This window comes from Hyperolius riggenbachi, chromosome 1 (assembly GCF_040937935.1).
Source record: "Hyperolius riggenbachi isolate aHypRig1 chromosome 1, aHypRig1.pri, whole genome shotgun sequence".
In the NCBI taxonomy this organism is placed as follows: Eukaryota; Metazoa; Chordata; class Amphibia; order Anura; family Hyperoliidae; genus Hyperolius; species Hyperolius riggenbachi.
The window spans coordinates 650,752,399-650,769,210 of record NC_090646.1 but is presented as its reverse complement, the minus strand read 5'-3'; the positions used below and the strand labels follow the sequence as shown (position 1 = coordinate 650,769,210).

The following is a 16,812-nucleotide window of genomic DNA, read 5'->3' as shown; positions in this document are numbered from 1 at the left end:
TTTGGGACTTCAGCGGACCACAGTGAGAGCCATTATCCACAAATGGCAAAAACATGGAACAGTGATGAACCTTCCCAGGAGTGGCTGGCCGACCAAAATTACTCCAAGAGCGTAGAGAAAACTCATCCGAGAGGCCACAAAAGACCCCAGGACAACATCTAAAGAACTGCAGGCCTCACTTGCCTCAATTGAGGTCAGTGTTCACGACTCCACCATAAGAAAGAGACTGGGCAAAAACAGCCTGCATGGCAGATATACAAGGAGCAAACCACTTTTAAGCAAAAAGTACATTAAGACTCGTCTCAATTTTGCTAAAAAAAAACATCTCAATGATTGCCAAGACTTTTGGCAAAATACCTTGTGGACTGACGAGACAAAAGTTGAACTTTTTGGAAGGTACGTGTCCCGTTACATTTGGCGTAGAAGTAACACAGCATTTCAGCAAAAGAACATCATACCAACAGTAAAATATGGTGGTGGTAATGTGATGGTCTGGGGTTGTTTTGCTGCTTCAGGACCTGGAAGGCTTGCTGTGATAGATGGAACCATGAATTCTACTGTCTACCAAAAAATCCTGAAGGAGAATGTCCGGCCATCTGTTCGTCAACTCAAGCTGAAGCGATTTTGGGTGCTGCAGCAGGACAATGACCCAAAACACACCAGCAAATCCACCTCTGAATGGCTGAAGAAAAACAAAATGAAGACTTTGGAGTGGCCTAGTCAAAGTCCTGACCTGAATCCTATTGAGATGGTGTGGCATGACCTTAAAAAGGCGGTTCATGCTAGAAAACCCTCAAATAAAGCTGAATTACAACAATTCTGCAAAGATGAGTGGGCCAAAATTCCTTTAGAGCGCTGTAAAAGACTTGATTGCAGTTATTGCTGCTAAGGGTGGCCCAAACAGTTATTAGGTTCAGGGGGCAATTTCTTTTTCACACATGGTCATGTAGGTTTTGAGTTTTTTTTCTCACTAAATAATAAAAACCATCATTTAAAAGTGCATTTTGTGTTCAGTTATGTTATCTTTGACTAATAGTTAACGGTTTTTGATGAGCAGAAACATTTAATTGGGACAAACATGCAAAAGAATAAGAAATCAGGAAGGGGGCAAATAGTTTTTCACAGCACTGTATGCAGACTAGATGACTTACACTACACAGACCAGGATAAGACAGAAGCCAGGGCCGGCGCTACCATAGAGGCAAAGGGGGCAATTGCCCCAGGGCCCAAGAGCTTGTAGGGGCCCCCCTGTGGCTACAAGAGGAAAAAAAAATTTCAAATCGACCTTATAGTTTTTGAGAAAATCGATTTTAAAGTTTCAAAGGAAAACAAATACACATTTAAAAACCTGCCGACTTTAATGGTTATTAGCAAATCCACCTTAAATGCTAGAAACCCTAAATTTGCAGGATATGTTAAGGAGATCATTGGGAATAAGAGGAAAAAACAATTTTTCAAATAGACCTTATAGTTTTTGAGAAAATCAATTTTAAAGTTTTGAAGGAAAAAGGTATACTTTTAAGGCTGCTTACACACTAAGACGTTACAGGCGCACGTTAGTGCAGCTGTAACGCTCCCCCAACGCACAGCAATGTAACACAAGTGGGCTGTTCACACTGCCCACGTTGCGTTACATGTAACGCTGCCCATTCTTCCGAAGGTGCAGCATGCTACGGCGTTACAGCGGCTTAAGCCGCGTTAGACTGTTTGCACGTGCTCAATCATGTTGGGGAGGAGCGGAGAGCGGCCAGGCACATTGCTAATTAATATTCACTGCACGTTGTGACGTGCATTGTTTACTTCCTGGTGCGGCCGCTCTGTGCGGCGATTGGCCGGCGGGACCACGTGATGCCGCATGCGTCCAAGAGTACGCATCACGGACTCCAGAGTGAGCTGCACAACGCGGCTCACTCTTACGTCCGCATCGATGAGCACCAGGCGTTGCGTTAGATGCACGTTATGCAACCTTAACGTAGCACCTAACGCAACGTCTTGTTGTGCAAGTAGCCTAAATGCTGTAAATGTCACTTTTAGTAGCAAACCTAACGGTAGTGTAATTTTACATGTATCAAAAGAAAGAGCAATACATTTCCTGACGGGGTTTCCAGGGGGTCCATACGCAGCCGCAGCGCTTTGGCCAGGGATCGCTATACAGCCCCAATATGGCTGTATGAAGATCCCTGGCATATTTTCCTATTTTCCCAATTTTTTTTTTTATGTTTAGAGTGTGGGGATTTTTTTTTTTTAAATTATGTGGGGTCCCCCCTCCTGAAACTTTTTAACCCCTTGTCCTCCATGCAGGCTGGGGTAGCCAGAATGTGGAGCTCGGACCGATTGGGGCTTCACACCCTGACTATACCAGCTGCAAAAAAAGGTCCCTTAATGCCGATTTATGTTCCGGGGTCTCTGTTGGGGGGGGGCCCAGGTTTATTTTGCCCTAGGGCCCCATTGTTGCTTAAACCGGCCCTGACAGAAGCGTGTCATGAAATGGGCTGTATGTTATGATTTTAGGTTCTCCCGTAGGCTCAGGCCATGGTTGGTGTGCAGTACTCTCCTGGAGGTGACCCAACTACATCCAATTAGCTTATTGACCTGGGTGAAAATGCACCCAGCGAAACAGGAAGATCTAGATGAATATTCCGTGGTTCTCATACTATTCCCCCTCTTGCTTTCCGATCTTTACCTTTCAACTACATCTTTCTATTAAAAATCTATTAACCCTTCGCACACTCACATGCAAATGTTCACACAATTGCATTCACAGATTCACTCATCCAGGCACAACTGTTATCCCTACAGCTAAATTAAAAGCCAGGGTTTTAGTTCACAGAAGAATGCATTCTTATGCTTAATCACCTATACTGCGCAGAAGTACCCAGGTAAACATAGGTGTCCTAACTCTGGCCCTGTAACATGCATAGTGCAGACATGCAAACACATTCATTGCATCAAACCTATCAATGGATTAGGAGCACACATCCTAACTTCCTCTCCTGGGAAAGACAGTGCATCTTACCAATCGCACAAGGGAGCTAATGTTATGTGTCCATGTGCACAATGCGCATACACCAGCATAAGCTGTCTGCATGCTGACAAACATACAGGGGAAGGGGGAGTGCACCGAATTGGACCCTAGCCACAGGGGTCAATGATAAGAATAAACATACATATATCCAGGCATATCCCCTGTGGCTAGGGTCCAATTCGGTGCACTCCCCCTTCCCCTGTATGTTTGTCAGCATGCAGACAGCTTATGCTGGTGTATGCGCATTGTGCACATGGACACATAACATTAGCTCCCTTGTGCGATTGGTAAGATGCACTGTCTTTCCCAGGAGAGGAAGTTAGGATGTGTGCTCCTAATCCATTGATAGGTTTGATGCAATGAATGTGTTTGCATGTCTGCACTATGCATGTTACAGGGCCAGAGTTAGGACACCTATGTTTACCTGGGTACTTCTGCGCAGTATAGGTGATTAAGCATAAGAATGCATTCTTCTGTGAACTAAAACCCTGGCTTTTAATTTAGCTGTAGGGATAACAGTTGTGCCTGGATGAGTGAATCTGTGAATGCAATTGTGTGAACATTTGCATGTGAGTGTGCGAAGGGTTAATAGATTTTTGCTGTTTTCTAGCCACACCCCCTTCAGCACCTCCCTTTCCCTAATAATTTATTTAATGTCCTAACTAGAGGCGATGTGCCTGGATATATGTATGTTTATTCTTATCATTGACCCCTGTGGCTAGGGTCCAATTCGGTGCACTCCCCCTTCCCCTGTATGTTTGTCAGCATGCAGACAGCTTATGCTGGTGTATGCGCATTGTGCACATGGACACATAACATTAGCTCCCTTGTGCGATTGGTAAGATGCACTGTCTTTCCCAGGAGAGGAAGTTAGGATGTGTGCTCCTAATCCATTGATAGGTTTGATGCAATGAATGTGTTTGCATGTCTGCACTATGCATGTTACAGGGCCAGAGTTAGGACACCTATGTTTACCTGGGTACTTCTGCGCAGTATAGGTGATTAAGCATAAGAATGCATTCTTCTGTGAACTAAAACCCTGGCTTTTAATTTAGCTGTAGGGATAACAGTTGTGCCTGGATGAGTGAATCTGTGAATGCAATTGTGTGAACATTTGCATGTGAGTGTGCGAAGGGTTAATAGATTTTTGCTGTTTTCTAGCCACACCCCCTTCAGCACCTCCCTTTCCCTAATAATTTATTTAATGTCCTAACTAGAGGCGATGTGCCTGGATATATGTATGTTTATTCTTATCATTGACCCCTGTGGCTAGGGTCCAATTCGGTGCACTCCCCCTTCCCCTGTATGTTTGTCAGCATGCAGACAGCTTATGCTGGTGTATGCGCATTGTGCACATGGACACATAACATTAGCTCCCTTGTGCGATTGGTAAGATGCACTGTCTTTCCCAGGAGAGGAAGTTAGGATGTGTGCTCCTAATCCATTGATAGGTTTGATGCAATGAATGTGTTTGCATGTCTGCACTATGCATGTTACAGGGCCAGAGTTAGGACACCTATGTTTACCTGGGTACTTCTGCGCAGTATAGGTGATTAAGCATAAGAATGCATTCTTCTGTGAACTAAAACCCTGGCTTTTAATTTAGCTGTAGGGATAACAGTTGTGCCTGGATGAGTGAATCTGTGAATGCAATTGTGTGAACATTTGCATGTGAGTGTGCGAAGGGTTAATAGATTTTTGTTGTTTTCTAGCCACACCCCCTTCAGCACCTCCCTTTCCCTAATAATTTATTTAATGTCCTAACTAGAGGCGATGTGCCTGGATATATGTATGTTTACATCTTTCTATTAAAGGATACCCAAGTCCTCAATTTATTCTGTAATTGACGCCGTGTGTGTGTGTGTGTGGGGGGGGGGGGGGTGCGCATAGGCTTTACTGCACCTCCCATGGCCCGGTGTCTGTCTCCGTAGATGTAAATGTGCCCGCTCCAATGTCCTGGTCGACGCAGATGCAGTAGGTCCATGGGAGTGTGCACGAACTCGCATAGCTGGCGCTCATGCCCTCTGACCGGTGCCATATGTCCACTTGAGCACCTTCTGAAGCTTTCCCCGGCGACCTCTAGTCCAGTGCGCCAGTGTCTTCCTGTGGAATTGCGCACAAACTCCCGCAGGCATACTACGCCTGTGCCGACCAGGAATTTGGAACAGGCATAGTTACATCTAAACGGAGGCAGATGCAGGGCATCAATTACAGAATAAGGCCTGGTTCACATTAGCGTTCGCTATCCGGATTTTCCGGATCTGATCCGGACCGCATACTGTACAAACGGAACGTACGTTCCGCATAGCAATGTAAAGTCTATGCGGACGTTCACACGCGTCCGTTCCGTACGTACCGGAGCCGGATCGGATCCGGACTCCGGACACTTTTCCAACATGCGCTATTTTTTGGCTCCGGATCTCCGGCCAATGCACCCGGACCGGAGCCTGACCTGAGCCTGACAGCACCATCAGGAACACAGAAACCAATGGGGAACGGAAGGCACAGAACACACTGCCTACAAAAACCTGACGTTCTACCCCACTTCCTATGCGTATGCAAGCGGCCATTTCGGATGGGGACACATGGGCCAAGCATGTCTGGAGTGGAGCAGCAGTGACAGACGTGCTGGAGCTGTTTGGCAGAATGTCGGAGGTGGAGGTGAGGCCTACAGCGGAGGAACCTGATTGTACATGTGCACCAGGTGCACCTTCTGCTGACCCCAACATTTTTTTATTTATATTTAACTATTTTTTGCCCACGGATCCGGATGGCAGCCTGATGCAGGCCTGATACAAACGGACCGGATCCGGATCGGAACCGTACGGTTCTGATCAGGATCAGGTCAGGATCCGGTCCGTTTACTTGCCAAAACGCAAGTGTGAACGGGGCCTTAGGACTAAGGTAGCCTTTAGAGAATACACTTAGCAAAGTACCTGACTGATTTCGAGGGATGTATGCATACAAATCAGATTAAAGAGACACTGAAGCAAAAAATAAAATAAAAAAAAAATGTAATAATTTGTATGTGTAGTACAGCTAAGAAATAAAACATTAGAAGCAGAGACATACTGTATGTCTAATATTGTTTCCAGTACAGGAAGAGTTAAGAAACTCCAGTTATCTATGCAAAAGAGCCATTGAGCTCCGCGGCTTTCAAAATCGCAGAGAGCTCTGTCTTCTGCAGCTTGTTATCTCAACTGTCAGTCATTGTATTTCCTTTTACTCTGCTGAGAACGGGTTCAAAAGTTCACTGCTGCTGTATAAAATCATTTAGAATGCTGAGTAGTCTGTAAACTGCAAATATTAGAGAATGATGCAATGTTATTAAAAAAAAACTATATAACTGAAAATAAAAATGAGAGAATATTTTCTTTGCTACTAGTGTGAATTAGTGAAAGAATATGGCTGCCACTTGTGCTGATACTGATGCACATTGCCATGGGTCAACTTCTAGAACTGCAGAGATGATTCGTAAGAAATAGGCTCGGATTGTGATGGGAATCATGAAATTTCAGTTATAATTTCAACAGACAATAAATGTACTCATCTTTTTGAGACCATGAAGAACCATTAAGAGCGTAATTAAAGTATTTTTTCCTCATAGCCCCCTTATCGTCCAAAACCCATCAGTGGTTTACTTGGACTTACCTGTTCATACGGACGTTGAGCACCAGGATGGCGACTCCTAGTAGGAAAGTGAATGGGCTCAGGATTAGCATGGCTGTTTTCCAGCCCATCCCTATGGAGAAATAAACTGTTAATAACAGGGAGCTTCTGCCTCAAGGGACCTGTATAGAACTAAATGGGGCTGTTTTACATGAATGTTAGACATGGAAGAGGGGGCTGCACAGGGAATAGGAGGGGGTGCTGCACATGGAAGGGGAGCTGCAAGAAAATAGGCCTAGGGACAGGAAAAGTGTAAAGCCAGCCTTGAATACGTGGCACATTATAAATAACTAGCTGACCTGAGCCCATTCAAAAACGGGCGCTAGGTCTTCCTCCGCCGCCACATGTCAGCGCGCATGCGTGCAAGCCCGACCGCGTGCGCACACACACCTGCCTGGCCCCCTGGAGTGTACGCAGGGACACGGGGGATTATAATATAGTATAATCAACTATTAGCCCCAATATAGCCAATCACCAAAGTTTTCATTGATTTTGGAGAGTTTATCGACTGAAACAGCTGTCTGGCTTGGTGGTTTATATTTCTGGAGCACATAGGGGGAGAAGCAGCAAAGGATGAATGGTCATGTAGCTTTAAGGTATTATTAAATGCATCCTTTCTTACCGTCTTCTTCAAACACATATATCCTCTCCCAGGAGCTGACAGGCTGCCCATCCTCTGAAAATGGTAAAAATATATATATGTTTATAAATTGTTATTGTGTTTATATATAGTTAAATAAGTTTACGTGTTACGTTCTAGTTATATTTACTTCACAGGCTATATACAGTAAAAGCACTGCTGTAACGGGAGTCATAGTGTCATGATCGCTGCTGCAGCAGGTATTGCTGGAAGTAGTAGTGCTGCTGCTCAGGCAGTTCTGATCTCTTTCCATGCAAGCTGCATAGCTTTGTCTGCCTTTCCCTGCTGTCAGCTTGTGACTGATTATCATTCACCTGTGTGGGAATCTGCATGTCTGCTCCCATTGGATGACCTCAGTATAAAGATCTGCTTCCTGCAGGACTCCTCGGGTTTTCATAGCTTCAGTTTAAGCCTGTCTTGCTGTCGCTTCAGCCCCCGATCGTGTTTCTTGTTCTAAAGATACTTTGCTGGTCTTTGCATCATATATTGGTTCATTGCCCATATATATGCATACCAGCACGTTTATTATTTTCCTTGTATTCGTGTTACGTTGATACATCAGTGTCGCTGATGTATACGTACACGAACTGTTTATATCCTGTGTGCAGTTAGTCAGCTTTCCAGCACGTTTTGGAAGTTTGCGCGTATCGTGATCACCCGTGCTGAGTTAGTATCCTGCTCCTGGTCCTGTTTGTGGATTGCGTTCATCTCTGCGAAGAGATAACGAATCCTTCTGAATCCTGTCCTGTTACCGTTTGTGGATTGCGTTCATCTCTGCGAAGAGATAGCGAATCCTTCTGAGTCCTGTTCCCTGTATTGCTCCAGTGCTAGTCAGTGTTCCTGCTTATGTCATATATCGGTTCATTGCCGATATATACATATGTTAGTCAGACGTTACAAATAGTTTCATTGATAGCTGTAATTGTAATACGCTAGGAAAACATACTTATTGTATATTTTGTCTGTGTTACGTTCATCTATCTTGATCCTGCTATTTCCTGACTATCCTGTCCTGTCTTTGTGAGGCACGCCATCGCTGCAAACGCATTGGCTGCCTCATTCCAGTCTGTCTTGTTGTGGACGCTTGCTGTCACTAAGTAGTGGCGAGTTAGCAAGCGTTCATTCTGTCTACCTGCCCTGATCTCCTCAGTTCTGGTTTATGCGCTCAGCGCTACTTTGCGCTGAGACGTTATCACGAAAGTATTGTTTGTGGCTGTTCGGATCTGCACCGGCTCTGTGCGCCACAATCTCCTATTGGAGTCAGTCCTCTCCTCCACTAAACTGGGGATATCCTGATTCCTTGTGCTGGTGTGTGTACCTCCTTCACGTCAGCTTATGCATCACGTGCTGACCGTGGAGAATACACCTCCAAGCCTAACACATAGCCCCCCACAACCTCCTCCACTACAGGGGGCAGGGCTAAGGGGCCCCAATCCAGACAACAAATGCAGAGTGGAATGCAAAATGGCTTCACCCTCGTCTTCTAAGTAGCTGCGCGCCTAGCAGCCAATCAGAAGATGGGGAAGACCCTATGGGATCCAGAGTCTTCTCTCTCTATAGATGAGTATCTAAGTATTCTTTCTTAGGTCATTTCTGGGATGCTTCAAAGGACAACTGAAGTGAGAAGAATATGGAGGCTGCCATATTTATTTCCTTTTAAACAATACCAGTTGCCTGGCAGCCCTGCTGATCTATTTGGCTGCAGTAGTGTATGAATCACACCAGAAACAAACATAAGGCTAATCTTTTCTGATATGACAATAAAGTCAGAAACACCTGATCTGCTGCATGCTTGTTCAAGGGCTATGGCTAAAAGTATTAAAGTATTAAAGTTAAAAGAGGCAGAGGATCAGCAGGGCTGCCAAGTAACTGGTATTGTTTAAAAGGAAGTACATATGGCAGCCTTCATATCCCTCTTGCTTCTGTAGTTGCTGGGTAGTGCAATGGTTAAGGGCTCTGCCTCTGACCCAGGAGACCAGGGTTCAAACCTCAGCTCTTCCTGTTCAGTAGGCCAGCACCTATTCAGTAAGGAGACATTGGGCAAGAATCCCTAACACTGCTGAGTCTGCCAGGAGAAAAACTTAACACAATATAAATGTTATTTGTCTTGTCAGTTGTCCTTTAATGGCGGCTTACTTCAGTCTCCTGGATCTTCTATTGCTAGTGAAGATGAATCACTCACTCTGTTAGCTGTTCCAGAGAGTACACACACACACACTCTCTCTCTCTCTCTCTCTCTCTCTCTCTCCCTCTCCCTCTCCCTCTCCCTCTCCCTCTCCCTCTCCCTCTCCCTCTCCCTCTCCCTCTCCCTCTCCCTCTCAGCTCACTGTCCATATCATTCTATGGGCCAGTTCACAGTGACAGATTACGCTTTTCTAACTTGCTGCATGCAGGCTTTGTATTGAAGTCTGTGGCCAGTCTCCATTGCAGGACACAGTCATTATAACGCATGAGTTATACAACTGACCACTGTGAAAATAGCCTCAAAGGTTTTTTATGAAAGATCCTTCAAATGAAGTTCTTGGATCAGTCCTACAACTACTACTAAACCGCACATGATTTTTTTAGGACTCCTAGCACTGTCATTATGGGAGGTCCTTTGTGTGTGGGGGCGGGGCTCACCGATCTCTGCCGTGTAGCTCTCTCCAGGGTGCTGACTTGTTGCTGTTGGTTCCGTCACAGGCGGGGATGTTCCGAGACTCACCGCTGTGGTGTTTCCAAATTCAGCTGGTAAGACAAAATATTTATTTCAGAAATACAGACACCAGGGTGGCGAGAAGAGGCTTGTGTGTCTGATGGCAGCGACCAGACATAACCGTCATCTACACATGCTCATTATGGCATTTTATTATTATGAACTGTAAATGTGGCCATTAATGATACAATATTGATTGTACAATCTTACCGATTCTATGCAATATGAGAGACTAACTAAAGTCTCCATACAAAATATAATCACAAAGTTTACCCTTCTACTACATAGATTTGGTGAGATTGTACAATCAAGATTGTATCATTAATGGGCACCTTAAGGAGACACTGAAGCGAAAAAAAAATATGATATCATGAATTGGTTGTGTAGTACGGATAATTACTAGAACATTAGTAGCAAAGAAAATATTCTCATTTTTATTTTCAGTTATATAGTGTTTTTTATAACATTGCATCATTCTCTAATATTTGCAGTTTACACACCACTCAGCATTCTAAATGATTTTATAGAGCAGGCCAGTAAACTATTGACCTGTCCTCTGCAGAGAAAAAGAAAATACAGTGACTGACAGCTGAGATAACAATCGTCAGAAGACAGAGCTCTCTGCGACTTTGAAAATTGTGGCTCTTTTGCATAGATAACAACTGGAGTTTCTTAACTCTTCCTGTACTGGAAACAATATTAGACTTACAGTACAGTATATAGAGTTTAATCCCGCTTTAACCTCTTCAGGATCACAGACTTTAACCCCCCCACCCCCCCCCCACCCCCCCCAAAGACCAGGCTATTTTTTGCAAAATGGCTCAGGGGCGCACACAGCACACAAGTGATTCCCCCCCTTCTCCCCACCAACAGAGCTCTCTGTTGGTGGGGTCAGATCGCCCACCAAATATTTGTTTGTTTGTTTATTTCTGATTATTTGTTTATTTTTTATTACATTTTCCAGTTTTTTTTTTACATATGCATATTCCCCCCTCCAACCAATCCCCCTGATCAGCTGTCATAGGCGTCGTAGGCTTCAGCCTATGACAGCCGGTCACCGCCGAGACTCATAAGGGGACAGCCGTGTTACATGGCTGTCCCCAGTACAGCGCTGCTGTAGATCACAGCACTGTACAACCTAATTAGACTAATTAGTCGCCGTCTAACAGTCTCCGAGCAGCAAGAAGACTGAAAGCTCCGCTACACCTACCAAGCAGGAGATGCGCGTGCAGCCTGCTCGCTATCTCCTGCAAACTGAAGCCCCAGGACTTTATGCCAATTGGCGTTAGGCGGTCCTGGGGTTGCCGTGGCGGCCTTGCCCATCGGCCTGACGCGGTTGGCAAGCAGTTAAACTACTTTAATCAGTGCTTAAAGGGAAGGTTCAGGGAGGGTGGGTAAAAAATAAAAATCAATTTCCACTTACCTGGGGCTTCCTCCAGCCCGTGGCAGGCAGGAGGTGCCCTCGCCGCCGCTCCGCAGTTCTGCGCCTGCGCAGCACAGCCCGGCGGACGTCCGATGACGTCAGCGCGCCGGCGTGGGACGCAGAAGTTCTGGGCTGGCAGCCGGCCTGGCCAGGTCGGGTCGGCCACCGGAGACCACCGGGAGCCTGCGGAGCGGCGGCGAGGGCACCTCCTGCCTGCCACGGGCTGGAGGAAGCCCCAGGTAAGTGGAAATTGATTTTTATTTTTTACCCACCCTCCCTGAACCTTCCCTTTAAAATAGACTTTGTTGTACCCATTTATGTACCCATTAACTACTTACTGCATCTTGGGCAGTATATTCAAGGCCCGGCAGAACTTCACTTGAAGTACTAGGGCCGTGAATATAAGTCTTCAGCGGCAGGTGGCCGCGCTCGCTCCCATCGTCGCCTGTTAGGGGAGAGATGAATGAATGGGAATGCAGTTCCCATTCATTCATCTAAGTCCCCGATTCAATGAACGCCGGTGTCTATGGGATGCCTGCATTAATTGTATCTTCCTGTTGTTACAGTGCCGCGCATTACTTCCTATTCACGTACTTACATGAATTGGAAATAATGACTGTGGGCATCTTGTGGGCAAATAGTAAATTACACCAAAATCCACTTTTATTTAATACAAATCCCAACACTGACTATTATAATTAACTATTTCCCTCCCACACCCTCCCATAGTACCCAATTTTTTTTGAATAAAAGAAAAAAAAATTACATTAAAAAAAATACATAAGTAGTTATCTTAGGGACTGAAATATTTTAATATTTATGTCAAGAGGGTATATTTCTGTTAATTTTTAATTTACCGGCTTGTAATTAGTGATGGACGCAAAACTGAAAAAATGCACCTTTAATTCCCAAATAAAATATTGGCGCCATACATCGTACTAGGGAAATTTTTTAAATGTTGCAATAACTGGGACAAATGGGCAAATAAAATGTGTGTAACTATTGGGGAATATTTCCTTGGCCAGCGTTCAGGATGTGCGCTGAAACTACGGAAATCCTCCACAAACGTCTGAATAACAGAACCGAGCTGTGGTGCAATGCACCTGTAGAGGGGAATTCTCACCAGCAGATGGAGCTGTGGAGTGCAGAGGAGCACAGCCTCCGCACTGCCACAGATGTCAGATGGGAATTATACGAGTTGAAACAATGCAGGGCAAGATAGCCCTTAGAGAGAGAGAGAGAGCACAGGGACAGGATGTATGTGTGTCCACCAATCTAGTCGCCACTCGGCGACGGTGAACACACAACAGCGGAAACCAAGTGGGAACGCAATCGCAAGAGTGGTGATTGCCAACAGTGACACAAGACCGAGTAAGAAAGAGCACAAGTGTAGCAAGAAAGACACAGCAAATAATGATCAGAACGCCAAGGAAAATAACAAACGCACTCGCTAAGCACGGTCGCCGCACAAAAAGCGCAACAGCGACAAAGCACGCTAATGGCGCGGTCTCCGCACGAAAAGCGCAACAGAGACAAAACACGCCAACCCTAACTAACCAATGTAACACAAAAATGAAAAGAGTACGTGAACGCTTGCTAAACGGTTACTTCACTGAGCCTACAGCAAGCGTTCGTTCCAGACAAGACAGACAGAAGGAGTAACCAGTAGCAACCGCAGCTCTGGCCTACACTCCCAGACAGAGTACAGAAGGAACCACCGCCACTACCGCTAGGGCAAATGCGATCCAGACAGACAAACAGATGGAGTAACCAGTAGCAACTGCTGCTCTGGCTTGCACCCCTAAGACAGAATACAGAAGGAACCACCGCCACTACCGCCAGGGCGAATGCGATCCAAATAGACAGAACGATTTCCTGTCGACCGCCGCTGGCGACAAGACAATCGCAACAGATCGACAGTACAAGGCAAAACAGATAATACAACCTGACTACGCTAGAAGGAATGCAAGGAGCACTCCCAAAGGGTAACTACTCTAAGCTAGCAATAATAGCTTACTATGAGCAGAGGGCTGAGACTTCCAGGCAAGTTAGCAGGAACAAACCATCATGACCAGCAAGGGATTCTGGGAGAAAATGGTATTTATACTGCAAGCCATCAAAGGAAGCAGCTAAGCAATTTGCATGCCAAGTGTATGCAAATTCCTCACCAGAACAGCAGCTCAGCAAGTTGCAGAGTGAAGACAGGTCTCCTTTCCAGGGACCTGCAACGCTCAGAACTACAAAAAGGTCAAAAAGCTGTCTGCCTGTGCAGACAGCAGAGCAGATCATTACAGTGTGGGTTTTATAAACAGTAAAACGTTTTATTTTAACACTATAATGGCCAAAAACTGAGAAATAATAAATGTTTACAATTTTTTCTTATTATTCCAATTAAAATGTGTTTTAAAATAATTCTTAGCTTAATATACCTCCCAAAGAAAGCCTAATTGGTGGCGAAAAAAACAAGATATAGATAATTTTGTTGTGATTAGTAGTGATTAACCATTTCGGCCTGCGGGGATTTTTCACCTTCTGCATCATAGCAATTTTCACCTCCCATTCATTCGCTAATAACTTTATCACTACTTATCACAATTTATTGATCTACATCTTGTTTTTTCCGCCACTAATTAGGCTTTCTTTGGGTGGTACATTTTGCTAAGAGCCACTTTACTGTAAATGCATTTTAACAGGATTAATAAGAAAAAAATGGAAAAATTCATTATTTCTCAGTTTTCGGCCATTATAGCTTTAAAATAATCCACGCTACCATAATTAAAACCTATGTATTTTATTTGCCCGTATGTCTCGGTTATTATACCATTTAAATTTTGTCCCTATCACAATGTATGGCACCAATATTTTATTTGGAAATAAAGGTGCATTGTTTCCGTTTTGCGTCCATCACTATTTACAAGCTTATAATTTAAAAAATGTTTGTAGTATACCCCCTTCAAATGCATATTTAAAAAGTTCAGACCCTTAGGTAACTATTTATGTCTTTTTTTATTTTTAATTGTAATTTTTATTTTTTTAACATTAAAAATTTTATTTGGGTAATATTTTGGTGTGCGACATAAACAATTAATTTTGAATGTTGTAATGTGTGTAAATTGTAATGTAAAAAATGTGCAGATGTAGTTTTACTATTTGGCCACAAGATGGCCACCTTAGTTTTTAGTTTACCTCCTTGTACTTCTCTCTAAGCGGAAGTAGAAGGGGATGCAGAAATTGTTCCGGGCAGAAGAACTGAAGCCTCACGGGTGAGCGCTTCGGTTTTTCTGCGGGGGAAAGGGATCGGTGATTGGGAACCATGTTCCCTTTCACGGATCCCAGGGCTACCGGAGGACACAACGGGGGAACGGGGGCGCGCCCACGATCACGCGCGGGTGTGCAGGAGAGCAGCCGCCCGGACGTGAGCTTCACGTCTGGGTGGCTGAAATGGTTAAGTAATTGCGAAAGAATGGGAGGAACACTGACAGGTGAAAATTGCTCTGGTCCTGGTAAAAAGCCCTCAGTGGTCAAGTGGTTAAAGTTAAAGGACAACTGAAGTGAGAAGACTATGGAGGCTGCCATATTTATTTCCTTTAAAACAATACCAGTTGCCTGGCAGCCCTGCTAATCTATTTTGTTGCAGCAGTGTTTGAATCATATCAGAAACAAGCATGAAGCCAATCTTGTCAGATCTGACAATAATGTCAGAAGCACCTGATCTGCTGCATGCTTGTTCAGGGGCTATGACTGAAAAGATTAGAGGCAGAGGATCATCAGGATAGCCAGGCAACTGGTATTGTTTAAAAGGTAATACATACGGCAGCTTCCATATTCCTTTCATTACAGTTGTCCTTTAAAGAGACTCTGTAACAATTTTTTCAGCCTTAGTTCTTCTATCCTATGAGTTCCTATGCCTGTTCTAATGTGCTGGGGCTTACTGCAGCTCTTCCTAATTACACTGTCTCTGTAATAAATCAATGTATCTTTCCTCTGTCCTGTTTGTCGGGCTAAGGCTTTGATTGTGTGGAATGTGCAGGGCTGCTTGTGATTGGTAGAAGCGATACACACCCTCTGCAGGCCCCCTGCATACTCACACACTATGCTTAGCTGAGCCTATTAGAAGCTGGTTAGTTTGTTTGTAAACACTGCCTAAAACTGTTAATTACAAGCCAGGATTGCAGCAGAGAGTGGCAGAAACAGCACAGAGGGGCACAGGAGAAAATAAGGAATAGAATGGTATGCTTTTTAGTGTAAGAATATTAGAGTACAGATTCTCTTTAAATGAGCATGTTACCTTTGCTTGTCTCTCCATTCTTGTATTTTCTTAAAGTAAAAAAATCCTTTCATTGGCCCTGCTTGACCAAACTGTGGTCAGATTGCTGTGCATTGAATAGCATACCATCCACCACCATGTAGTGGCACCATATAGCGCAACTACTAAATGAATGGGCTGTGCTTCCCCTATGTTAGTACTGGTAAAATGCATAGTGCACTGTCTGCGCATAGCAAGCTTACCACAGTCTGGTGAATCAACCTGCTGAGCTAAAAGAAAAACTGAGAACAGCCAGTGGCATTCCACATTATTAGCTAGGTATGAGCAGCGCACAGCCATCAAGAGGCATCGTAGGATCCCTAGGGATGGTGGGGAATGCCGATTTCTGATTCCACGCAAATTCCGATTTTTCGTTTTTACGATTTTCTTATTTCCGATTTTTGAATCAGAGAATGCAAAAATTGAAAAAACAAAAAAACAGAAATCGGAAAAACGTACATCAGCCCTGTAATTGGTGTAAAATAAAAATTTTCCAGAAAAATTCTCGGAACGCGGAAGCATTGGACTAAAATTACCAAGTAACGATAAATGGGATTTTTCAGCGGAATTCTAATGTCTGATTACCGTTTTTTTTTTCGAAATTTTTAATCCCGCAGAATCGGAATGAGTATCCCTAGTCTTTAGTCCTCTGTTTAACCTTCCTGGCGGGAAGGAGTGGTAATCCCGAGCCTGACTCGAGGTGTAGCGAGACAGCGGCACCAAGGCGCCTTTCAACTTGCCTCCCCAGGGACCCATATGCTGGCAGCCATTCTTCTTCCTGTCCTCGGAGGCTCTGGAACACTCGGGTGAGATCGCCAATTGTCTTCATAAAGTCTCACTATAGGGTTACAGTGCCACCCAGAGGATGAAGGGATAATTGCAGCACTAAATCCCAGCGAGGTAAGTGCAGGCCTGCTGCAGATCTCTCTGCAGTGTGAGTTTTTCCTGATTTAAAGGGAACCTAAACTGAGAGGGATATGGAGGTTTCCTTTTAAACAATACCAGTTGCCTGGCAGTCCTGCTAATCTCTTTAGCTGCAGTAGTGGCTGAATCA

The 16,812-nt window shown here is 44.5% G+C and overlaps 1 protein-coding gene across 1 annotated transcript in view; it reads right to left on the bottom strand.

Annotated features, from left to right (window-relative positions):
• LOC137560784 (uncharacterized) overlaps positions 1–16,812 on the bottom strand; it is a 32,680-nt gene that overhangs the window by 3,459 nt on the left and 12,409 nt on the right. The window contains exons 3-5 of the mRNA XM_068271929.1: positions 9,957–10,061; positions 7,317–7,370; positions 6,677–6,767 (exon numbers count right to left, since the gene is read on the bottom strand). Of these exons, the coding sequence (XP_068128030.1) occupies positions 6,677–6,767; positions 7,317–7,370; positions 9,957–10,061 (250 nt within the window). The remainder of the gene's footprint in view (positions 1–6,676; positions 6,768–7,316; positions 7,371–9,956; positions 10,062–16,812) is intronic.